Source organism: Oncorhynchus keta, chromosome 33, assembly GCF_023373465.1.
Source record: "Oncorhynchus keta strain PuntledgeMale-10-30-2019 chromosome 33, Oket_V2, whole genome shotgun sequence".
NCBI classification, from domain to species: Eukaryota; Metazoa; Chordata; class Actinopteri; order Salmoniformes; family Salmonidae; genus Oncorhynchus; species Oncorhynchus keta.
Genome location: NC_068453.1, coordinates 17,233,477 through 17,259,990, shown reverse-complemented (window position 1 = coordinate 17,259,990; position 26,514 = coordinate 17,233,477). Strand labels below are relative to the sequence as shown.

The window sequence follows — 26,514 nt, the reverse complement described above, 5'->3', positions numbered from 1 at the left end:
TTTACCATGCAACTTTATTTGCAAGGCGTCAGAATGTAGAGATACTATAATATATAAAACTGTTTCACCACTGTCAGACTGAGTCCATACGCTGTTATTCAAATGCTTTTCTCTTTCCAACTCTATACTCTGTGCCAAGTAAACCCTCTGCAATTACAGTAAACCCTTCTTCACACTTCCAATTAATTCCATAATCATAATCTGACATGACACCTTTCAAATGAATCACCTAATATGTATACCACCTCCACAGAGACAGATCGGTCTGTAGGTGACATAGCCAAGATATAACTTCACACACCAGTTGATATGACATTTTTATATAAGTACCCACCCAAAGGAGCATGTAATGTTAACATGTCTCTGGGGGTGCTGTTCCCACCTCTCAGGTCTCTCACATCTGAAAGAGAGAGAGAGCTCTGAGAAAGAATGGTTAGAGAGCAAGACTAAGGGAATGAGAAGACATAATGAGAAGGAAGCAGTGACAGGAAGAGGGAAGAAAGACAGGAGTGTGTGTTCATGTGTTCATCGAGTGGAGGTCATGAAAGGTGAAATACCACACTGGTGTTACCATGGAGACTGGAGGAGATAGAGACAGTGATCTCCCGAGGGCATCCAAAGAGCACACAATATATTTCTACCACAGTAACACTTCAATCATAACATTGCTTTACTGCAGAGAAGTGTCGGTATACACGGATTTGTCTGACTCGGAGCTGATCTTGTCCATCCCTGTCTACAGGCATTTCATCCTAAACCTCTTTAGACAAGAGCTTTGACTGAACAACAACTACTACTACAACATCCAATTAACCTCTCTGAGGGACCGGCAAATCTTCACTCAGGATAATCACACATTCGAAGGCAGCTTATTTATTAAACATTTATGAAATCACAAAATGGTAATTCATCATCCAGTTTGTGAATATGAAAACAACAAACTCTTTTAATAGCACATTATTCGAGCTTAGAAAACAACAACAGCTCCAACAGAAAACTAAAGGAATATGGCATCAGAAAGAATAACATCTCATCACCCTGTGAATCGCCGCAGGCACATTTCATTGGAATATCAACGGCAGAGAGCCACTGTAGTGAACATACGTACATACGTGTAAACAGAGTGCTTGCCGTGGAAACGTCCACGGTCAAAACCACATGATCATGCGGGACCTGACTGCAAAACGCCACAATAGTACCTACTCTGTGTGACTGGACCCCCATTATAGATAGATAGAGATAGAGAGAGGGGAAGAATCAAGTCCCTCGAGAGGTATAAAAATAGCAGGTATCCAATACATTCCTTTGAGTACCATTAACTGTCACGATCAGGCTCCAATTCTATGTGTCCTTCCTTGTGATCATGCAAAACCAAACTAAGGGTACAGATGGCCACATGAAACCCCACACAGATAAACAACTGAGGTTCAATCTGTGACTGACCTTAATGAGAGACTACATGAAGTGCATCCACAGAGAGTGAGATGCATATCGTCTGGGCTGAGAGACTCAGTGCTCTGGTATAGACTGTATAAAGCTTGGGACCAGGGGAAGGCAATACTAGTCTGTAACAACATAGTGTGCAGGCTTTTGTTCCATCCCAGCTCTAAAACACCTGATTCAGTGACTAACCCTGCAAACCCTGGCCCCAGCTGTCCAGGGACAGAGTTGTGTACCTCCAATAACCTGGCCTTTCTCCACCCTGTCTGACCATGTGTCTCCCCTCTGTCAGGACTAAACAATGCAGCCCATTGATCTCACTAACTGAAGGCTTCCTGATAAATTTGCAGTGTCCACCGGATATAAGTGACTTGTTGCAGCGAAACAACAACGGTCAAATCTCTTAATAAATTGCACTGTAAGAAGCTAAATATTTTTTAGAATGCAGTGTCATTGGTTGAATGGAAAAAAGGAACCAGATGCATAGAAATGTCTTTCCAAATAATATTGTTTTTCATTTCTTCCAAATGAACATCTGGAGCTCCTCATTGGCTCAATCAGCATAGTGTTAAGTGCTACTCTGCACAATATGAAAGGCAGAGGATTGTTCCAGCGACCAATAGCTGAGTGAGGCAAACTGCCTCAACGGGAACAACCCCGCAAGGCATAAGAGAAGGGGTAGGGGTTCTGGGTCAGGGGTAGAGGCACAGGCGTGACCCCTCTGCCAGGGATCAGGGGTCATCTCAGTCACCCACGTCGCTGTCCTGGTCGCCAATGTACCACAGGAATTGGAAGCTGAGGGCCAGGAGAGCGGTGCCCAGGAGGTCGCCCAGGGCGGTCAGGTAGGGGATGGAGAAACTGTCTGGGTCTTTACCACTACGCCACATAGAGTACACCATCCAGTCTGCTATACACAGCAACAGGAACACCTGAGAGGCACACACACACAGAGCGAGAGAGAGTTTAATATACAGAATGACTTTACATAATGTAAATCTGTACAAGAGTAACATAATAAAGGGAGGGAGAGGGAATGAGAGCGCTGATAGCTTAAAGACCTATCACACAGCAACACAATTAATATCACGTGTAAATCAATGTAAGCTATTCCCGATTGTAAGGCATCACACCCCCAATATAAACAGATGCACACATACGCACATGATTCACAAAGCATAGTGGCGTCCCACCGAGACGTTGAAGCGAGGGAGAGAAATTGCCAAAAAGCTACATTACACACCTCTTTACAGACATTTTCTAAGAAACACCATGGAAACAGAAAGAAAACTGAGCCGAGGAATAAGAGAGAGAGAGAGAGAGAGAGAGAGAGAGAGAGAGAGAGAGAGGAGAATGAGAGAGAGGGAGAGGAGAATGAGAGAGGAGAATGAGAGGAGAAGGAGAATGAGAGAGAGAGGAGAATGAGAGAGAGAGAGGAGAATGAGAGAGAGAGAGGAGAATGAGAGAGAGGAGAATGAGAGAGAGAGGAGAATGAGAGGAGAGAGGAGAATGAGAGGAGAGAGGAGAATGAGAGAGAGAGGAGAGAGGAGAATGAGAGAGAGAGAGAGGAGAGAGAGAGAATGAGAGAGAGGAGAGAGGAGAGAGAGAGAGAGAGAGAGAGAGAGAGAGAGAGAGAGAGAAATGAGAGAGAGAGCATGGAGATGAGCGCTGGGCCATTGTGTTTTAGAGAAAAGAAACTGTCTGCCAGTGGTTGGTGTTATTCCTGTTTCACTGTCCAACAAACAAAGAGCTTGAAACGCTGCCCACTGCAATTAGCCCGACCAGAGACAGAGGGCCAGTATGACAGCTATACTATAAGGAATTACAACTAAGCATCCAACTGATAACCATGTGTAAAGGAAAACAAAGTGAAATCTAATGTTACCAGCAGCAAATACATTATAGGGAAATGGATCATTTCAAATACCAAAATCACAAGAAGCATATACTATCTTGGGATAAGGTTATTTTAAATTATTTTCTAACTGTGTGTGTTTCATAGGTGTGTCTGAATTCCTCGGTCCATCTAGGATTCTAATAATGATGGCTTTGAAATGTCTGTCTCTATGCAGAACGTGTTAAGTATGGAAACCCCCAAGGGTCACACGACAAAGTCTATTTGCTTCGCAACACATAGTGTGTAGCGTGCAAAGTAGGTAGCCTGAAATAACACTGACTTTACTCCTTGTGACAGAGCAGTGAATCAAACACTTCTCTTAACCTCTTTTTCTTAAGGCCCTCACTCCTTGTCCCGGTCTATCAAGTTCAATCTTCTTTCCCCTCTGTCCTTTTATTGAGTGTCACTGTCCACCAAATACCCCTTCGACACACCCACACCACACAGACAATCAACAGAAGAGTTTAAAAACTCTCCCCAAATCCAAATTGCGTTGTTTAAATACATTTTAGGAGACAATCGACAGACAGACAAGCAGAGAACGACGTCCAACCTCCCCTTCCACCATAACAGTACTAACTAGAGCGGTCTAATCAATGCAGAGAAGAGAGCGGAGGAGAAGTCTCTCCAGAATGGAACCAGACACTGTTTGATGTCCTGCGACTGGATGGGATCCTGCATCAGCCTTTTGTCTCCATCTTTCTCATGAAAAAGATTTACACAGGAAATGCGTTGAATGTGTTTGGTCTAAAGAGAGTGTCTTTGTTTGTTTTCAAGTGTGTGCTTTGAATATATTTGCTTGGAAAACTGATGTGAAATGCCAGAATAATTCATAAGCACAACAGAAACATACCTATCTAATACCTCTTTCTCCCTACCATCCCTTTTCACACCAGCCGATTCTGTCTAGACAGTACTTTGTCCTTCCTGGAGCACATAACCAGGTTGCAGGCTAAGGTTACATCTAGGTTTTCTGTAACATACGTCACTCCTCCTTCACCCCATCTGACAAACTAACCCTGATTCAGATGAGCATCCTACCCATGCTAGATTACGGAGACGTAATATACAGATCGGCCAGTAACGGTGCTCGAGTGGCTAGATGTTCTTTACCATCAGATTTGCCACAAATGTATAGGACACATCATTGCTCTCTACACTCCTCTGTTAACTGGCCATCTCTACATACTCAACACAAGATCCTCTGCTCATTTCTAAAATTCTCTTAGGCATCCTCTACATACAACACCTGATTTTCCAGTCACATTCTGTTAAAGGTCCTCAAAGCTAAACACATCCCTGGGACGCTCCTCTTTCCAGTTCGCTGCAGCTAGCGACTGGAACCATCTGCAAAACACTTAAACTGGATAGTTTTGGACACTCATTGTCATTTGTAGCTGTTTTGTGTGATGTACTTGGTGTCTGCCTTTTCTGTACTTCGTGCTGTTGTCTGGCCGTAAGGTTTGTACCAGGTTGTGTTGTTGCCATAGGTCTCCCTTCAAGTGTCTTCCATCTGTGTTGTCCGTCTTCTCTTACTTTACATTTTTTTATTTTTTTTAAATCCAGGCCCTTGCCCCACAGGAGGCCTCTTGCCGGGCCGTCATTGTAAATAAGAATTTGTTCTTAATGGACCAGCCTGGTAAAATTAGCAGCACTTCTGGTACAGAACTTTGACCCGATAACGACATGGTAAGAAATTAGGAGATGGGTCCATAGATATAGATTCTGACTCAAATGGATGAAACCTTTATTTAACCAGGCAAGTCAGTTAAGAACAAATTATTATTTACAATGACGGCCCACCCTGGACGACGCTGGGACAATTGTGCGCCGCCCTATGGGACTCCCAATCACAGCCGGATGTGATACAGCCTGGATTCGAACCAGGGTCTGTAGTGACGCCTCTTGCACCGAGATGCAGCGCCTTAGAACGCTGCGCAGTAAGAACATGGTGAAGGTCATGATGCTCCTCTGTCCCATCTCAATTACACACTAACATTTGAAATGACGTATTTAGCTTGTGTCGTGGAAATTACCACCAGGGACACCTGAAGTCAATCTTAAATTAATCATTCTATATTAAACAGCTGAGAGGTTCCAACAAACGTCATGCACCAGGTAGTACACGTCTGTCAGGAGCTCTGCTGGGGCAGTCCAGTTAGTTCTCTTATATACTGTTTACAAAGACAAGTTACACTGCAAAGTGTTTAGACCCCTTCCCCTTTTCCACATTACAGCCTTATTCTAAAATTGATTAAATATATATTTTTGAAATTGCCTACACACAATACCCCATAAAAGACTAATCTAAAAAGGTTTTTGGAATTGTAGGCAAATTTATTACAAATAAATAAATAAAAACCTTTACATAAGTATTCAGTCCCTTTGCAATGAGACTCAAAATTGAGCTCAGGTGCATCCTGTTTTCATTGATCATCCTTGAGATGTTTCTACAATTTGATTGGAGTCCACCTGTGGTAAATTCAATTGATTGGACATCATTTGGAAAAGCACACACCTGTCTATATAAGGTCCCACAGCTAACAGTGCATGTCAGAGGAAGAAAAACAAGCCACGAGGTCGAAGGAATTGTCCGAAGAGCACCGTACGGGATTGTGTCGAGGCACAGTTCTGGGGAAGGGTACCAAAAACAGTCTGCAGCATTGAAGGTTCCCAAGAACACAATGCCCTCCATCATTCTTAAATCAAAGGAATGTGGATCCACCGAGATCAGCATCATGCTGTAAGGATGTTTTTCAGCGGCAGGGACTGGAAGAAAAGTCAGGATCGAGGGAAAGATGAACGGAGCAAAGTACAGAAAGATGCTTGATGAAAACCTGCCCCAGAGCGCTCCGGACCAGACTGGGGTGATGGTTTCCCTTCTAACAGGACAACGAACCTATGCACACAGCCAAGACAACACAGGAGTGGCTTTGGGACAAGTCTCTGAATGTCCTTGAGTGACCCAGCTAGAGCCCCGGACTTGAACCCAACCAGAGCCCCGGACTTGAACATATCTGAAGAGACCTGAAAATAGCTGTGCAGCGACGCTCCCCATCCAACCTGACAGAGCTTGAGAGGATCTGCAGAGAATAATGGGAGAAGCTGTAATCACTGCCAAAGATGCTTCAACAAAGTTGTGAGTAAAGGGTCTAACTACTTATGCAAATGTAATATAATTTTTGTAATTTTTTTATACATTTGCAAACATTTCTAAAAACCTGTTTTTGCTTTGTCATTATGGGATATTGTGTGTAGATGGATGAGGAAACAAAATGTGGAAAAAGTCAAGGGGTCTGAATACTTACCAAATGCACTGTATATTTGCATGATTTAGCTTATTAGTTATTCATAATTAATGTTTGGTTGCTGCATGTGTCTGGCAACGTCTCCCATCTTTACTTATAGAACATATTCTGGGCGTTCTGCCAAAAGGTCTAAGGAGGGGGTCATGACCGTCTCCCCCTCATATCTCTACCCAGCACCTACAGGAACCAATGATTGTATGAGACAAGATGTACAATTCAAGGCTCTGTTCAGAGAACAAAATGTTCCTTCACACTAGCTATCTACTTCGATCTAACTAATTGTGGAAGACATTGATGATCCTGGATGGGCCTCTCTGTAGTGTCCATGTCAGACTTGAGAGGTGGGAAAGGCACAGCCGGAATTGCATGACGCTATCTCTGAAACCATTGAAGCCCCAATTCAAAGAATCCTACCAAGGAAAGTGTGGGAAAGCAAAGGGGATTCTCTAAAGTAGAGGGAGAGAGGTTGAATTCTCAGAGAGAACACACCGTTCTTAGTAGAGGGCAGAGTCGAGTGCAGCAGCTGAGGATATGAGTGAGTGAGTGAGTGAGTGAGTGAGTGAGTGAGTGAGTGAGTGAGTGACTGCTGACTCGGAGATAACACCCTGAGCAAACACAGCACAGGTAACTTTCCACTCCTCAGAGAGAGAGAACAGCCTGAACAGGCGCTGCACACTGGGGTTGCTCACAAGCATAGGGCAAAACGTCTATTTACATAACCACAGAAACATTGAAGCAATTTAGGACCAGCAGTTTAGTTGAAAGATACCACTGTCCTCTCTGTTGGACTGCAGGGATACATGTTCTCAGACAAACAAGGTATTCTTTACTTTATAGCAGGCATGGAGAGGGGGATAAGTGCATCACATGTAAATACAATAAATCCTACTTTATTTAAGATGAATTGAAACAACCTGTTCATGTGACAGAGAGATATTACCAGATATCCTTTAAAATAGTCATTTACAGACTACCGTCTGCTCAAGACTGACACTTAGTTGTGCCATTAAAAATCATGTTGGGTGATTGACAGGGGTGATGATTAGAGGGACAGCAATTCTCAGCTCTCCTTACAGTCTTCACACACAGATCACTGATCCTAGACCAGTCCTTGGTGGTTGGAGGGGTACAGAGGGATGGTAAGTTCTGTAGGAGGTGGAGGTGATCCTCAGTGTGTGAGAGCTGCTCCAGTTCAGTGCTTCTCCTCTTTAGCTCAGTCATTTCCTGTTCCAGGTCTTTAATGAGCCCTTCAGCCTGCCTCTCTGCTGCTTTCAGCTTCTCCTCAATCACCTCAATGAGCTCAGTCTGGCTTCTCTCAACGGAGCGAACCAGAGCAGTGAAGACCTGTACACTGTCTGATATCTCTCTCTCTGCATCTTTCTGACTCAGATCTACTGAATGTTTGATCTCCTGAACCTTCTTCAGTCTCTCCTGGATCATCTGCTGAACTTCTGCCTCAGTCTTCCCAAGTTCAGCAATCTTCTCTCCATACTCTTCCTCTAGAGGGACAGTGTCATGAGTCATGTGGTCTGTATTCAAGCACAAGACACAAACACAGTTCTCCAGGAGTCTCCTGTGCTTCTTACACATCCTGTCTTCCAGGTTCTCCACAGGGTTGATCAGCTTGTGTCTCCAAGGCTGGGACTCTCTGATGAGGCTCCAGGTGAGTCTCACAGTAAGAGGTCTGACACACCAGACAGGACTTCAGGACCTTGAGTTTCATCTCAGTGCAGAAGTCACAGGACACTTCTCCAGGCTTGGCAGGGGACTCATCTTTACCTCCGACTCTCATCTTCTTAAAATTCTCTACAATCTCTCTGAACGTTGTGTTGACACAAAGCTCAGGTTCTCTATAGAACTTATCCTTACATAAACTGGTACAGGTCACTGGTATCCCAGCATCCTCTGATACAGGCCTTGCAGAAGTTGTGTCCACATGGAATAGAGACCGGCTCAGTGAACACATCCAGGTGGAAATATGGGAGAAATATCAACTGATCCTCTAAAAAGGTCCTCTCGAAGTTAAACCAAATACACGTGTTCAAAATATAAAAATAAAACAGGAGAAGCCATGTTCACAGCAAAGTTCACTTGATCTTGTCCTGGTAAACAGAGTGTGTCTGTTGATGTGGACTCCGTTCTTATTGCCCTTAGATTAATTAGAGAACCACAGGAATAAAAGACACTGCGTAGTAGAGATTTCTGAAGAACCGGGAAGTTTAGTTTCGTGTCTGATATAGAAGCATCTCCACTTTACTTTTACTTCAGCATAGTAACGTCAACAGCCCCCTCTTTGCCTGCCTGTCTGCTTATGGCTGCTCTCAAAAGGAACATACAGGTAACTGCCAAAATAAAAGGAAACACTTGAGTAAATGAGGGATACAAAGTATATTGGAAGCAGGTGCTTCCACACATCACATCTGCATAGGGTCACGTATAAAAATGCTGGTCAGGCCCAGTTGCACATTATTTTGGCTACCATGGCTAGAAGAGGAGATCTCAGTGACTTTGAAAGAGGGGTGATTGTTAGGGCATGTTTGAAAGGAGCTTCAGTGACGAAGACATTTTATTTAGTTTCATGTAATGTAAGACAATCTGATGAGCTGAGTCAGAGGTCAAAGGGGGCTGAACATCCTGATTTACATTTGAGTCATTTAGCAGATGCTCTTACCCAGAGAGACATTTTTGTACTGGTCCCCAGTGGAAATTGAACCCACAACCCTGGGGTTGCAAACATCATGCTCTACCAGCTGAGCCACACAACCATTTAGCCTTTCAATTATCCTCATTAGAAATAGCGACTGAACAAGATGTGTTTTAGAGGCGTGCTTTGGGTGTCTCTTGTGTATATGTTTGTGTTTGCGTGTGTGTTCAAACGTGGGAAGTGTTTGTACTTTCACACTGCCGAAACAGTACACAGCTAGACACTCACCGTTTTAGATAGCTTGAAAACGGTCTAACAAGGTCTTGTGTCTGGAAGTAGCCTGGACTGGCAAGCAAGCAAGCTTTCACAGATTACAGTGCCTTGAGAAAGTATTCAAACCCCTTGACTTATTCCACATTTTGTTGTTACACAACCTGAATTAAAATGGATTAAATATTTCTCTCACCCATCTACACACAATACCCCATAATGTCAAAGTGAAAACATGTTTTTAGAAAATGTAGCTAATTAAAAAGAAATGAAATACATATCTCATTTACATGAGAATTCACACCCGAGTAAATACTTTGTAGAAGCACCTTCGGTGGCGATCACAGCTGTGAGTCTATGGGTAAGTCTCCAAGAGCTTTGCCAACTGGATTGTACAATATTTGACCATTATTCTTTGTACATTTCTTCAAGCTCTGTCAAGTTGATTGTTGATCATTGCTAGACAGCCATTTAAGTATTACCATAGATTTAAGCCAATTTAAGTCAAAACTGTGACTAAGCCACTCAAGAACATTCAATGTCAGCTTGCTGAGCAACCCGTGTAGATTTGGCCTTGTGATTTAGGTTATTGTTCTGCTGAAAAGGTTAATTTCTCTGTGCTTATAGCTAAATTCCATTTCTTTTTTAAAACTAAAACACTCCATAGTTCTTGCCGATGACAAGCATACCCATAACATGATGCAGCCACCACCATGCTTGAAAATATTAAAAGTGGTACTCAGTGATGTGTTGTATTAGCCCCAAACAAAACACTTTGTATTCAGTACAAAAATGTAATTTCTTTGCCACATTTTTTGCAGTTTTACTTTAGTGCCTAATTGCAAACAGGATTTATGTTTTGGAATATTTTTATTCTGTACAGGCTTCCTTTTCACTCTGTCATTTAGGTTAGTATTTTTGAGTAACTTTGATGTTGTTGATCCATCCTCAGTTCTCTCATATCAGAAACACTAAACTCGAACTGTTTTATAACCACCATTGGTCTGATGGTGAAATCCCTGAGCAGTTTTCTTCCTCTTCGGCAACTGAGTTAGACAGGATGCCTGTATCTTTGTAATGACCAGTAGCGGTGCGTGGGTAAAATCCCTGGGGAAGCCAAGCCATAAAAAAAGCCATATTACAACCTTTGTGTTGCAATAATTGCGTTGTTTGCACTATAACCTGTTAGTTCACATCCCTTGCCACCGTGATATATAGGCCTAAGGCTGAGACAATAAGAAGACACAGTGGCAGAATAAATTCAACCACACCTTTACTTCATCATAAACCAGAGAGCAATCTCTGTACGGTGAATTCCAAAAAGCAAATTTCATATAACAAACAGTTAGTTACATGACCTACAGCATTGCACAAGCAAGTTAATCTTTCCAATATTTTCACACCACTAAACTATTGATTTAGAACCAGAGAGTTACAAATAACCTATGATTAGTGTAATACAATGAGTTTTTAAATTTAACCTTAATTTAACCAGGTAGGCCAGTTGAGAATAAGTTCTCATTTACAACTGCGACCTGGCCAAGATAAAGCAAAGCAGTGCGACAAAAAACAACAGAGTTACACATGGGATAAACAAAAGTACAGTCAATAACACAATAGAAAAATCTATATACAGTGTGTGCAAATGGCATAAGGAGGTAAGGCAATAAATAGGCCATAGTAGCGAAGTAATTACAATTTAGCAAGTTAACACTGGAGTGATAGATGTGCAGAAGATGATTTGCAAGTAGAAATACTGATGTGCAAAAGAAAGTAAATAAAAACAATATGGGAATGAGGTAGGTAGTTAGATGGGCTATTTACAGATTGGCTGTGTACAGCTGCAGCGATCGTTAAGCTGCTCAGATAGCTGATGCTTGACGTTAGTGGGGGAGATATAAGTCTCCAACTTCAGTGATTTTTGCAATTCGTTCCAGTCATCGGCAACAGAGAACTGGAAGGAAAGGCGGCCAATTGAGGTGTTGGCTTTGGGGACGACCAGTGAAGATATACCTGCTGGAGTGCGTGCTACGGGTGGGTGTTGTTATGGTGACCAGTGAGCTGAGATAAGGTTGGAGCTTTATCTAGCAAAGACTTATAGATGACCTGGAGCCAGTGGGTATGGCGATGAATATGTAGCGAGGGCCAACCGACGAGAGCATACAAGGTTGCAGTTCTGGGTGGTATATGGGGCTTTGGTGACAAAACAGATGGCACTGTGATAGACTGCATCCAGTTTGCTGAGTAGAGTGTTGGAGGCTATTTTGTAAATGACATCGTCGAAGTTGAGGATCGGTAGGATAGTCAGCTTTACAAGGGTGTTAGGCAGCATGAGTGAAGGAGGCTTTGTTGCAAAATAGGAAGCCGATTCTAGATTTAATTTTGGATTGGAGATGCTTAATATGAGTCTGTAAGGAGAGTTTACAGTCTAGCCAGACTCCTAGGTATTTGTAGTTGTCCACATATTCTAAGTCAGAACTGTCCAGAGTAGTGATGCTAATCTGGCGTGCGGGCAGCGATCGGTTGAAGAGCATGCATTTAGTTTTACTCGCGTTTAAGACCAGTTGGGGGCCATGGAAGGAGTGTTGTATGGCATTGAAGCTCGTTTGGAGGTTTGTTAACACAGTGTCCAAAGAAGGGCCAGATGTATACAGAATGGTGTCGTCGGCGTAGAGGTGGATCAAGGAATCATGCGCAGCAAGAGCGACATCATTGATATATTCAGAAAAAAAGAGTCAGCCCGAGAATTGAACCCTGTGGTACCCCCATAGAGACTGCCAGAGGTCCAGACAACAAGCCCTCCGATTTGACACACTGAACTCTGTCTGAGAAGTAGTTGGTGATCAAGGCGAGGCAGTTATTTGAGAAACTAAGGCTGCTGAGTCTGCCGATAAGAATACGGTGGGATTTGAAATGGTCAGTGATCTGTTTGTTAACTTGGCTTTCGAAGACTTTAGAAAGGCAGGGCAGGATACAGTGGGGCAAAAAAGTATTTAGTCAGCCACCAATTGTGCAAGTTCTCCCACTTAAAAAGATGAGGCCTGTAATTTTCATCATAGGTACACTTCAACTATGACAGACAAAATGAGATTTTTCTTCCCAGAAAATCACATTGTAGGATTTGTTATGAATTTATTTGCAAATTATGGTGGAAAATAAGTATTTGGTCAATAACAAAAGTTTCTCAATACTTTGTTATATACCCTTTGTTGGCAATGACAGAGGTCAAACGTTTTCTGTAAGTCTTCACAAGGTTTTCACACACTGTTGCTGGTATTTTGGCCCATTACTCCATGCAGATCTCCTCTAGAGCAGTGATGTTTGGGGCTGTTGCTGGGCAACACGGACTTTCAACTCCCTCCAAAGATTTTCTATGGGGTTGAGATCTGGAGACTGGCTAGGCCACTCCCTCGTTGTCTGGAAGGTATGTTTGGGATCATTGTCATGCTGAAAGACCCAGCCACGTTTTATCTTCAATGCCCTTGCTGATGGAAGGAGGTTTTCACTCAAAATCTCACGATACATGGCCCCATTCATTCTTTCATTTACACGGATCAGTCGTCCTGGTCCCTTTTCAGAAAAAAAGCCCCAAAGCATGATGTTTCCATCCCCATGCTTCACAGTAGGTATGGTGTTCTTTGGATGCAACTCAGCATTCTTTGTCCTCCAAACACGACAAGTTGAGTTTTTACCAAAAAGTTATATTTTGGTTTCATCTGACATTCTCCCAATCTTCTTCTGGATCATCCAAATGCTCTCTAGCAAACTTCAGACGGGCCTGGACATGTACTGGCTTAAGCAGGGTGACACGTCTGGCACTGCAGGATTTGAGTCCCTGGCGGCGTAGTGTGTTACTGATGGTAGGCTTTGTTACTTTGGTCCCAGCTCTCTGCAGGTCATTCACTAGGTCCCACCGTGTGGTTCTGGGATTTTTGCTCACCGTTCTTGTGATCATTTTGACACCACAGGGTGAGATCTTGCGTGGAGCCCCAGATCGAGGGAGATTATCAGTGGTCTTGTATGTCTTCCATTTACTAATAATTGCTCCCACAGTTGATTTCTTCAAACCAAGCTGCTTACCTATTGCAGATTCAGTCTTCCCAGCCTGGTGCAGGTCTACAATTTTGTTTCTGGTGTCCTTTGACAGCTCTTTGGTCTTGGCCATAGTGGAGTTTGGAGTGTGATTGTTTGAGGTTGTGGACAGGTGTCTTTTATACTGATAACAAGTTCAAACAGGTGCCATTAATACAGGTAACGAGTGGAGGACAGAGGAGTCTCTTAAAAGAAGTTACAGGTCTGTGAGAGCCAGAAATCTTGCTTGTTTGTAGGTGACCAAATACTTATTTTCCACCATAATTTGCATATAAATTAATTAAAAATCCTACAATGTGATTTCTGGATTTTTTTTCTCTAATTTTGTCTGTCATAGTTTAAGTGTACCTATGATGAAAATTACAGGTCTCTCATCTTTTTAAGTGGGAAAACTTGCACAATTGGTGGCTGACTAAATACTTTTTTGCCCCACTGTAGGTCTAACAGTTTGGGTCTAGAGTGTCACCCCCTTTGAAGAGGGGGATAACCGCGGCAGCTTTCCAATCTTTAGGAATCTCGGAAGATACGAAAGGGACGTTGAACAGACTAGTAATAGGGGTTGCAATAATGGCGGCGGATCATTTTAAAAAGAGATGGTCCAGATTTTCTAGCCCAGCTGATTTGTACAGGTCCAGGTTTTGCAGCTCTTTCAGAACATCTGCCATCTAGATTTCGGTGAAGGAGAAGCGGGGAGGCTTGGGCAAGTAGCTGCGGGGGGTGCGGAGCTGTTGGCCGGGGTTGGGGTAGCCAGGAGGAAAGCATGGAGAGAAATGCTTATTGAAATTCTCGATTGTCGTGAATTTATCGGTAGTGAAAGTGTTTCCTAGCCTCAGTGCAGTGGGCAGCTGGGAGGAGGTGCTCTTATTTCTCTATGGACTTTAGTGTCCCAATACTTTTTGGAGTTAGAGTTACAGGGTGCACATTTCTGTTTGAAAAGCTAGCCTTTGCTTTCGTAACTGACTGTGTGTATTGGTTCCTGACTTCCCCGAAAAGTTGCATATCACGGGGACTATTCGATGCTAGTGCAGTAAAGGGCTGTATCTGTTCTTAGTTCTACATTTTTTTGACAGGGGCATGCTTATTTAAGATGTTGAAGAAAACACTTTTAAAAGAACAACCAGGCATCCTCTACTGACCGGAATGAGGTCAATATCCTTCCAGGATACCCGGGCCTGGTCGATTAGAAAGGCCGGCGTTTGACAGTGATGAGGGGTGGTCGTTTGACCGCGGACCCATAACGGTTGCAGGCAATGAGGCAGTGATTGCTGAGATCCTGATTGAAAACAGCAGAGGTGTATTTGGAGGGCAAGTTGGTCAGGATAAGATCTGAGGGAGTCCATGTTTACGGAATTAGGGTTGTACCTGGTGGGTTCCTTGATCATTTGTGTGAGATTGAGGGCATATAGCTTAGATTGTAGGATGGCCGGGGAGTTTAGGTCACCTAACAGAATGAAGTCTGAAGATAGATGGAGGCAATCAATTCACATATGGTGTCCAGGTCACAGCTGGGAGCTGAGGGGGGGGTCTACAACAGGCGGCAACAGTGAGAGACATTTCTGGAGAGATTCATTTTTAAAATGAGAAGCTAAAATTAGAAACGATGACAAATGAAATACAACAAAAACAATTTAGCCCAACGAAGCTGGAAGTGGCTGTCCATGGTGTGGCTAAATATGATGCGTCTGTCCATGGTTCTGATTTCTGTATGTCCATGTGAAGTCGGAAGTTTACATACACCTCAGCCAAATACATTTAAACTCAGTTTCACAATTCCTGACATTTAATCCTTGTAAAAATTCCCCATCTTAGGTCAGTTAGGATCACCACTTTATTTTAAGAATGTGAAATGTCAAAATAATAGTAGAGAGAATCATTTATTTCAGCTTTTATGTCTTTCATCACATTCCCAGTGGGTCAGAAGTTCACATACACTCAGTTAGTATTTGGTAGCATTGCACAAGCTTCCCACAATAAGTTTGGTGTGAATTTTAGCCCATTCCTCCTGACATAACTGGTGTAACGGAGACAGGTTTGTAGGCCTCTTTGCTCGCACACACTTTTTCAGTTCTGCACACAAATTTTCTACGGAATTGAGGTCAGGGCTTTGTGATTTTGCACAACTTTGGAAGTATGCTTAGGGTCATTGTCCATTTGGAAGACCCATTTGCGACCAAGCTTTAACTTCCTGACTGATGTCTTGAAATGTTGCTTAAATATATCCACTTAATTTTCCTGCCTCATGATGCCATCTATTTTGTGAAGTGCACCAGTCCCTCCTGCAGCAAAGCAACCCCACAACATGATGCTGCCACGCCCATGCTTCACGGCAGGGATGGTGTTCTAAGGCTTGCAAGCCTCCCCCTTTTTCCTCCAAACATAACGATGGTCATTATGGTCAAACAGTTCTATTTTTGTTTCTTCAGACCAGAGGACATTTCTCCAAAAAGTATGATCTTTGTCCCCATGTGCAGTTGCAAACCGTAGTCTGGCTTTTTTATGGCAGTTTTGGAGCAGTGGCTTCTTCCTTGTTGTCGATATAGGACTAGTTTTACTGTGGATATAGATACTTTCATACCTGTTTCCTCCAGAATCTTCACAAGGCCCTTTGCTGTTGTTCTGGGATTGATTTGCACTTTTCGCATCAAAGTACGTTCATCCCTAGGAGACAGAACGCGTCTCCTTCATGGGCAGTATGATGGCTGTGTGGTCCCATGGTGTTTATACTTGCGTACTATTGTTTGTGATGAACTATTGTTTATTGATGAACGTGGTACCTTCAGGCATTTGGAAATTGCTCCCAAGGGTGAACCAGACTTGTGGAGGTGAACAATTATTTTATTTTCTGAGGTCCTGGCTGATTTCTTTTGATTTTCCCATGATGTCAAGCAAAGAGGCACTGAGTTTGAAGGTAGGCCTTGAAATACATCCAAAGGTACACCTCAAATTGACTCAAATGATGTCAATTAGCCTATCAGAAGCTTCTAAAGCCATGACATCATTTTCTGGAATTTTCCAAGCTGTTTAAAAGGCAAAGTCAAATTAGTGTATGTAAACTTCTGACCCACTGGAATTGTGATACAGTGAATTATACATGAAATAATCTGTCTGCAAACAATTGTTGAAAAATGACTTGTGTCATGCACAAAGTAGATGTCCTAACCGACTTGCCAAATCTACAGTTTGTTAACAAGAAATTTGTGGAGTGGTTGAAAAATGAGTTTTAATGACTCCAACCAAAGTGTATGTAAACTTACGACTTATATATATCAAACTTCCATCCTCGCAGGCCAGGGGCACAATGTATGAATTTATTAATTATGAATTCAACACAGAGAGACAATAAATTGTGTTATTTTTATTGGTACATTTTTTGGGGAAGCCTGGCTTCCCTTGGTGTACATGAGTACACACCACTGGTAGTGTGACCTGGTGTAGTGATACTCCATCCAAATCCTAACTAATAACTTCACCATGCTGAAAGGAAATCAGTATCTGCTTCTTTTTTTCTTCTACCAACAGGTGCCCTTCATTGTGAAGCATTGAAAAACGTTCCTGGTCTTTGTGGTTGAATCTGCATTTTGAAATTAACTACTCGATTGAGGAACCATAATGCTAATTATATGCGTGGGGTACAGAGACGGGGTAGTGACTACATTTTTTAAAATGTTAACCACTATTATTGAACATCAAATCCATGCAACTTATTATGCGATTTGATAAGCACATTTTTACTCCTGAACTTATTTTGGACAAGAATTTGAATTCCAATTTGACATTATGGGGTGCTGTGTGTAGGCCAGTGACACAACATCTACATGTAATCCATTTTAAATTCCGTCTGTAACACAAAATGTAGAAAAGCCATGGTGAAAAATACTTTCTGAAGGAACTGCATATACTTTTTGTTATTAGGCCTACATGTACATTGACATTATTTGCAGTTGTCACTATGACAATGAACACACCCTGAAAGCACCGAATGGGCTTGTGTTACCACCTTATTAATATGCAGCATGCAGTAGGATGCATTGATCTGTTGATTGACAGGTGTAGGACTGTAGAACGATAAACTTTCCTCGAGTGTGGATGCTCACCAGCGTTTTATACAGTGCATTCGGAAAGTATTCAGACCCCGTGACGTTTTCCACATTGTTACTCTAGACTTATTCTAAAATGGATTAAAATAAACAATTTCCTCAGCAATATACACACAATACCCCATAATGACACAGCAAAAACAGGTTTAAAAATTTGAGCAAATCAATTACAAATAAAAAACAGTAATACCTTATTTACATAAGTATTCAAGTCCATTCGGTGCTTTCAGGGTGTATTTGGAGTGGCAGGTAGACTAGTGGTTAGAGCGTTGGACTAGAGCGTTGCAAGATCTAATCCCAGAGCTGACGAGGTAAAAATCTGTCGTTCTGCCCCCGAACAAGGCAGTTAACCCACTGTTCCCCGGTAGGCCGTCATTGTAAATAAGAATTTGTTCCTAACCTAGTTAAATAAAAATAAATAAAAAATGTAAAAAATTATTCAGACCCTTTACTATTGAGCTCAGGTGCATCATGTTTCTATTAATCCTCCTTGAGATGTTTCTACAATTTGAGTCCACCTGTGGTAAATTCAATTGATTGGACATGATTTGGAAAGGCACACACCTTTCTATAAATTCCCAGAGTTGACAATGCATGTCAGAGCAAAAACAAAAGACATGAGGTCCAAGGAATTGTCCGTAGAGCTCCGAGACAGGACTGTGTCAAGGCACAGATCTCGGGAAGGGTACCATAAAATGTCTGCTGAATTGAAGGGCCACAAGAACAGTGGCCTCCATCATTCTTAAATGGAAGAAGTTTGGAACCACTAAGACTCTTCTTAGAGCTGGCCTCCCGGCCAAACTGAGCAATCGGTAGAGAAGGGCCTGAGGGTCTCACTGACAGAGTACCAGAGTTCCTCTGGGGAGATGGGAGAACCTTCCAGAAGGACAACCATCTCTGCAGCACTCCACCAATCAGGCCTTTATGGTAGAGTGGCCAGGCGGAAGCTACTCCTCAGTAAAAGGCACATGACAGCCCACTTGGAGTTTGCTAAAAGACACCTAAAGACTCTCCGACCATGAGAAACAAGATTCTCTGGTCTGATGAAACCAAAATTGAACTCTTTGGCCTGAATGCCAAGGGTCACGTCTGGAGGAAACCTGGCACCATCCCTACGGTGAAGCATGGTGGTGGCAGCATCAGCGGCAGGGACTGGGAGATTAGTTAGGATTGAGGGAAAGATGAACGGAACAAAGTACAGAGAGCTCCTTGATGAAAACCTGCTCCAGAGCCTGGACTTGAACCCTGTGCAGCTGTGCAGCGACACTCCCCATCCAACCTGACAGAGATTGAGAGGATCTGCAGAGAAGAATGGGAGAAACTCCCCAAATACAGATGTGCCAAGCTTGTGGCGTCATACCAAAGACTCAAGGCTGTTATCGCTGCAAAAGGTGCTTCAACAAAGTACTGAGTAAAGGGTCTGAATACTTACATAAAAGTTATATCAGTTTTGTATTTGTAATAAATGTGCAAAATGTATGGGGTATTGTGTGTAGATTGAGGGGAATTTAAAAAAAAAAATCGATTTAGGAATAAGGCTGTAACGTAGAAAATATGGAAAAAGTCAAGGGGTCTGAATACTTTCCGAATGCACTGTAAATTAGTCTATAGTTGTCATTATTGGCTTAGTTGATGGCCCTTAACTCAGGCACAACTAACGTTACTACAACCAAACTAGTAGGCCTAGCTAATGTTAGCGAACGTGAATTAAATAAATATCACATAACACTTATAATTGTTCAGGCCTACTTTAGTTTTATGCTCTAAATTGACTCCTTAAAATAATTGACTCTGGCAAGTTTGTCACCCACCGAGGTGGGAAGTAAAGCAGAAGTCGAAGCCTTCACTTCCATTGTTAGGCTGTGCCCATAGCAACGTTTGAAAATTAGGTGTATAGTTGCAACACCCTCCTTTGGGAAGCATGCCTATGCACCTTCTTTCAAGTCCCCACCCAGGACTACCAGGGCAAACCTCTCCCTTTTGCACAAAGGCATCTCTGACACAAGCAGTAAAGACATACAAAGCAATGCGAGGACTTACCACTAGCACAATCAGAGACCACAACCCCAGACCAAGAATCAAGTTCCCCTGTTTCAAGCTACTAAAGGATTCATATAAATATCATTGAGAGAAAGAGAGAATTCCTCATTGTCCCCTGTGAAAGAGGGAGGCTATGGCATTACATGTAAATATGGGGGGGAAACCCTAGAAACCCTTTTCTATAAGCATTTTATTAGGGAATTATTTATTACAACTTTTTAGGAGTGGGGATATGTTTACTGCTTTGATTTTTCATAACAATGAGAGAGACGAGATATCATTAAGGAGTTTAAGGACATAGACAATCATTTGTGACGTTCATATGGCACCGCAGTCTCCAAAGAATGCCCATCAACTATTCTTTAAGGATAAACTCAGTCTGTCATTGACAGGAGAGATGATCAGAGGGGCAGAGTTTGTACCACCATCATTAAGACATGGATTGAAGAATGGATATAGTTTCTCAGTGAAGGTGCAGCCAGTGAAAGAGTAGATATGAGACCTGGCCTCCACATCATAAAAGGAGACCTGACCCTCCTCATAATCCACAAACACCCCCACCTTCTGGGGCTTCTCTCTCAGGGAAAGCAGGACACTGGCTTTAGCACGAACGCTGTATTCTCCATTCCTCAGGCACAGAGTCCAGCATCCATTCTCAGCGCTCACTGTGATATTCCCCTTCCTGTTAAGGGACTCTCTGGCCACTCCTAAAACCCACTTAGTCTTTCCCTTAACCATCACCTCATAGTAGAATCTCCCTGAGGACAAGTCCTCCTTTCCCAATACACAGACAAAATAATTGAACCTCTCTGGGTAGTCTGGGAGATTCTGTTTTGTATCTCCATGTTTCACCTGTTTCCCATCCTCAGACATGATGAGACCATGATGTGCTGTATCAGGGTCCAGAGTCACATCCACTGCATACTGCTGAATCCTCTTCAACTCAGCATCACACAACATCATCACTTCACTTAAAATAGTCTCCTCCACTTGAGACACAGCTCTCCTCACAGTCCCCACACACATATCACTGTGAACACTGATCCTAGACCAGTCCTTGGTGGGTGGAGGGATGCAGAGGGATGGACAGCTCTGTAGGAGGTGGAGGTGGTCCTCAGTGTGTGAGAGCTGCTCCAGTTCAGTGCTTCTCCTCTGTAGATCAGTGATTTCCTGTTCCAGGTCTTTAATGAGCCCTTCAGCCTGCCTCTCTGCTGCTTTCTGCTTCTCCTCAATCACCTCAATGAGCTCAGTCTGGCTTCTCTCAACGGAGCGAACCAGAGCAGTAAAGACCTGTACACTGTCTGATATCTCTCTCTCTGCATCTTTCTGACTCAGATCTACTGAATGTTTGATCTCCTGAACCTTCTTCAGTCTCTCCTGGATCATCTGCTGCACTTCTGTCTCAGTCTTCCCCAGTTCAGCCTTCCTCTCTCCATACGCTTCCTCTAGAGCAGGGGTGTCAAAGTCAAATGGACGGAGGGCCAAATAAAAAATTTAGCTACAAGCCGAGGGCCGGACTGTTCGAATGTTCATTGAAAAATTTTTAAATGACGCATATAGTCTAGTGAACCTAATTGAACCTACTGAAAACCTAACAAATATATTCCAATATGATCAGATAAATAAAGCAATATTTTCTTATGGCTCTGTCAGTAATCTTTAATTTTCAACAGACACAAAAGACAAATTTCCTTTATATAAAAATCCCCATAACATGAACATTAAATGAAAGAAACCGGTATTCAAGGCACCATCAGTAGCCTATATTTTCTATTTTAGCAAAAGTGGGCTAAATTTACTTCAAAGAAAAAAACAATAATAGCAATTTTCTATCATCCACTCAACTGAAATATTTTAAAATATAATTGGATTGAAATACAATAAAATAAAGTGCAAAAATCTATTAATCAAAAACAACACTTTGTTTAAGGAGAAGTAACATGCAGTGAAAACAAATATTAAACTTTAACTTTTAAACTTGAACTGAGTAAAAACTCTAAATATGTGATTGCACAGTAATGTTCACTTGTTTGAGGTTGAGGGTGATACTTGGTGGTGTCCCATCTTTTCCACAAGTTCATCAATGTTCGGGGTAAGGCTCTGAGCTGAGGAAATCCTCAGAATTGAGTGGAGGTGTTCAGCAGTAAGTCGACTTCTGTGTGATGTTTTGTTCAAGTTCATCAAAGAAAACAGTTGTTCACACAGGTATGTGCTGCCAAACATAGACAACGTTTGAGCAGCCTGGATGCGCAGCTGGGGCATTGTGTCGGGGAGGAAACGGGCGAACTCCGCAGCACCCACTGCCGCATATTTTGCCCTCAGTGCATCATTGCATTGGAGGTCAATCAACTCCATTTGGAGGTTTGGTGGTGAGCTTTCCACGTCAACAGCAAATGGGTTACCGAGCAGTTCCAACCTGCTTTTTGTGCTTCAAAGTCAGCAAATCGGCGTCGAAAGTCAGCGGCAAGCATACCTATTTTATCAGCCAACTGTGCGCTCGGGAACGCACTGGTAGAGAGCTTCTCTTTCATGGTCTGGCAGCTGGGAAAGTGGCTCAAATTTTCTTTCCGCATCTGCGTCTCCCACAGAGTCAGTTTGGTTTTAAATGCCTTCACTGTACTGTACATATCAGAGATGACACGATCCCGACCCTGCAGCTGCAAGTTCATTGCATTCAGATGACTCGTAATGTCACACAGAAAAGCCATTTCACACAGAAACATTTCGTCTCGGAGTTGTGTTGTGTCTTTCCCTTTGCTGTCCAGAACAGACAAATCTCCTCACGAAGCTCGAAACATCTTTGAAGCACCTTTCCCTGGCTTAGCCATCGCACCTCTGTGTGATAAGGCAAATCACCATGCTCCGTTTCTAACTCCGTCAGAAATGCCTTGAACTGGCGGTGATTCAAACCTTTGGCTCTGATAAAGTTAACTGTGCGCGTGATGATGCTCATTACATGCTCCATTTTCAAGGCTTTACCGCACAACGCTTCCTGGTGTATGATACAATGATAAGCTGTCAGCTCACCTGTCGCGTTTTCCTCTTGCATCTTTTCCCGTATCTTCGCCACCAGTCCGCTCCTGTGTCCACACATCGCAGGTGCTCCGTCGGTTGTCAAACCCACGAGTTTTCCCAAGGCAGCTCCATCTCATTTACACATCTTGACACCTCTTCATACAAATCATGCCCCGTAGTTGTGCCATGCATAGGACGTAAAGCCAAAAACTCCTCTGTCACGCTTAGGCTGGAGTCCACTCCGCGGATGAAAATTGACAACTGGGCAATGTCAGAAATGTCGGTGCTCTCATCCACAGCCAAGGAATATGCAATGAAATCTTTTCCCTTTTTCACAAGCTGCTCTTTTAGATTGATGGACAACTGGTCTACTCTCTCGGCAATGGTGTTTCTGCTCAGACTCACATTTAAAAAGAGTTGCCTTTTTTCTGGGCAAACTTCGTCACAAACTTTAATCATGCAGTTTTTGATGAAATCCCCCCTCCGTAAATGGCCGGGCTGATTTAGCGATCTCTTCTGCCAAAATAAAACTGGCCTTGACAGCAGCCTGGCCTTGTGATTTGGCTTTTTGAACAGAGCCTGTCGAGATTTGAGGCCTCGTTTTAATTCCTCTGCCTTTTGTAGCCTTTGTTCCATGTCCATATTCTTGTTTTTGTCCGCGTGTTGCGTTTCATAATGTCGTCTCAGATTATACTCTTTCAGTACCGCCACACTTTCTCCACACAGAAGACACACAGGTTTTCCAGCTACCTCCGTGAACAAATACTCCGACTCCCACCTTGTTTGAAACCCCGGTTCTCAGTGTCCACCTTCCGTTTTGCCATTTTTGATGGGTATCTGAAAGTTAATTTTACTGTGATGCTGACAACTGCTGTGCCAATAAATATTGAAATGAAGCAGCCTACTGCTCGGTGCGTCACCGTTGCATTGTGGGAAATGTAGTATTGGTGCGTGTAAAAGATCTGCGGGCTGCCGGCTTGCTGCGGTCTGCGGGCGGTTCTAATAATAAATCAAGATCATCCCAGGGGCCGTAAAAAACCTTCTCGCGGGCCGGATGTGGCCCTTGGCCTTGACTCTGACATATGTGCTCTAGAGGGACAGTGTCATGAGTCTTGTGGTCTGTCTCAGTACAGAATTGACACACACAAGTCTGGCCACTTCTACAGAACAGCTCTAGAGGTCTGTCGTGCTTCTTACACATCCTGTCTTCCAGGTTCTCCACAGGGTTGATCAGCTTGTGTCTCTTCAAGGCTGGGACTCTCTGAGGCTCCAGGTGAGTCTCACAGTAAGAGGTCTGACACACCAGACAGGACTTCAGGGCCTTGAGCTTCATCTCAGTGCAGAAGTCACAGGACACTTCTCCAGGCTTGGCAGGGGACTCATCTTTACCTCTGACTCTCATCTCCTTAAAATTCTCTACAATCTCTCTGAACGTTGTGTTGACACGAAGCTCAGGTTCTCTGTAGAAAATCTCCTTACATAATGGACACTGGCACAGGTCACTGGTATCCCAGTATCCACTGATACAGGCCTTGCAGAAGTTGTGTCCACATGGAATAGAGACCGGCTCAGTGAACACATCCAGACAGATAGAGCACAGGAACTGCTCTTCAGACAGGAGACTGCTGGAGGTGGTCATATCTAGACAGAGACCAAAGGTGAAACCATAAAGCATTTCCTGGACTCAGTTGGCTCTCTATATTGAAAATAACCAACTCAATAATGGATTCAGAGTTGTCAAGCAAGCCAGACATTAATTCTAACCAATCTTCTGTATTTAAATATTTGAAGAAAAAAAAGGTACCAGCCCGTTTGACTACTTAATTGTGAAAAAGACCTTTACCAAAGGCAGACATGTTTAACAAGCGATCATGCTACGGTATGAGGTTTATGTTACTACTTGTCCAGGTAAATGTTTTTTTAAACTCACCTGTTTTGATGTTGACTGTTATTAAGATTCCTAGATTGATAAGGCGCTCAGACAGAACGCAACGTAGTTGTGTAGCAAGACTTCTGACGAGGAGTAGGGTTTCAGTGCCTGATTACAAGTCTCTTCACTTTACTTTCACTTCAGCAACGTATGGTTTGCTTATTGCTTCTCTTAAAGGTACAGAGCGAACATATTTACATGCGGCTGAACACTCTAAAACAGTGCTTCCAAACCCTTTCTGGTTACTGTACCACCAAAGGAATTATGCTCTGCCCAGAGTACCACTGAAGTAGCACCTCATGTGCATTTTACCAGTAGGGCTATGGTGTCTGGAGTATGCTCAAGCACCCCCTGTGGATAGGCCAAGTATCCCCAGGTGTCCTAGTACCCCTGGTTTGGAACCACTGCTCTAAAACAACTACGGCCTGCTCTTCTCGATCTGTTAATACTGTAATAATGTTATCATATACCCTCCTGCTCATAGTATGTAGTAGAAATGGCAACTAACATATGTCTTCCTTCCTATAAAGACCAGTGAGTAAGCATTGACACCCAGACTATCAAAGCTAAGTTGTATGGAACCAAGACTCCCAGGATGGCAGTTAGGCCTTGCTGTGTACAACAATCCACCAGGTGTGCGTTTGCAGAGAGAAAACGTGCACCTAGAAAATACCACACATTCCTGATAGTATAAGCACCAATTCACATTCTGAGCCTTTGCTTCCATAATCGATCCTAATGCCATCAAAGTGGTAAAACACACACAAGTCAGACTTCCTCAGGGATAAAATCAAAGCTCTAGGAATGCTTAGGATACACACATTCCTACATTTACATTCTACATTTACAGATGCTCTTATCCAGAGAAATCTACAGGAGCAATTAGGGTTAAGTACCTTGCTCAAGGGCACGTCGACAGGTTTTTCACCTAGTCGGGCTAGGGGATTCAAACCAGCGACGTTTCGGTTACTGGCCCAATGCTCTTAAACGCTAGGCTATCTGCCGCACCTGATTTCCCTTCAAATGTCACTTAGTAAGGAGCACTCATCTCAAGTTCACGTTCATCATGCGTGTGGTTCATTTGTGTAAAAGCGTTTTGAAAGCAGAGTGAAAAAGGGTCTCTGAACGAAGCTCTCTTTTGATAGTGTCACAATAATAGTGACACTAATAATAATGTCCCGCAAAATAACGGCTTTTAATAGAAAGTAATGTCAGCCAGAGAATTCTCAAGCTCAGATGATGGTCACAGTTGGAAAAAGAACTTGCAAACTATGGGTAGTTTGCAAAGGAACTACCCCCTACCACACACACACACACACACACACACACACACACACACACACACACACACACACACACACACACACACACCTGTAAGAGGGCGGCAGCCAGGTAGACGGTCATGAAGATAGGCGTCAGGGTGGTGTGGCCGCTCTTCATCAGGTGGATGGTGTACAGGAAGATCAGGTGACCCGGGAGCACCAATAGGAGCAGCACCTGGGCCGAACGGTGATTGGCTCCTGAGAGAGAGGAGACGAGAGGAGTTGGAACTGTGCAACTGAGTCTAACAATAGAACAGATGCTAAGACAGTTTCTAACCTGTGTATCTGTCAGCGTAAACACTGACTAGGGAGATAATTATGGGCTAGACCTTCTGCAGCACCTACAATTTATGTCTTAAAATCCCAGCGAGAGGGACATGAAGAGGGGGAGAACTGTCTGTCCTGCAGGATGCCCTGTTTAAAACAGATCACATTTCCACAGTTTAAGTATTGGTTAGGTGC

General features: G+C 43.1%; 2 protein-coding genes across 3 annotated transcripts in view; both read right to left on the bottom strand.

Annotated features, from left to right (window-relative positions):
* Window positions 1-857: 857 nt before the first annotated feature.
* Window positions 858-26,514, bottom strand: part of LOC118366291 (solute carrier family 41 member 2-like) — a 43,755-nt gene continuing 18,098 nt past the window's right edge. The window contains exons 10-11 of one of the 2 annotated variants that reach the window (XM_035748846.2): window positions 26,102-26,250; window positions 858-2,369 (exon numbers count right to left, since the gene is read on the bottom strand). In XM_035748846.2, the coding sequence (XP_035604739.2) occupies window positions 2,184-2,369; window positions 26,102-26,250 (335 nt within the window). In that variant the 3' untranslated portion in view covers window positions 858-2,183. Of the gene's footprint in view, window positions 2,370-24,294; window positions 24,442-26,101; window positions 26,251-26,514 lie in introns of those variants that run through there. The other variant, XM_035748847.2, reaches the window with a different exon arrangement.
* On the bottom strand, window positions 19,945-21,257 carry LOC127914622 (E3 ubiquitin-protein ligase TRIM39-like). The gene has a single exon (XM_052492231.1). It carries the CDS (start codon window positions 21,169-21,171, stop codon window positions 20,137-20,139), a length of 1,035 nt encoding a protein of 344 aa, XP_052348191.1. The 5' UTR covers window positions 21,172-21,257; the 3' UTR covers window positions 19,945-20,136.

Bases quoted from the DNA above. Each gene is read 5' to 3' on its own strand.
- LOC127914622 (XM_052492231.1), bottom strand. From the start codon at position 21,171: ATGATCCAGGAGAGACTGAAGAAGGTTCAGGAGATCAAACATTCAGTA.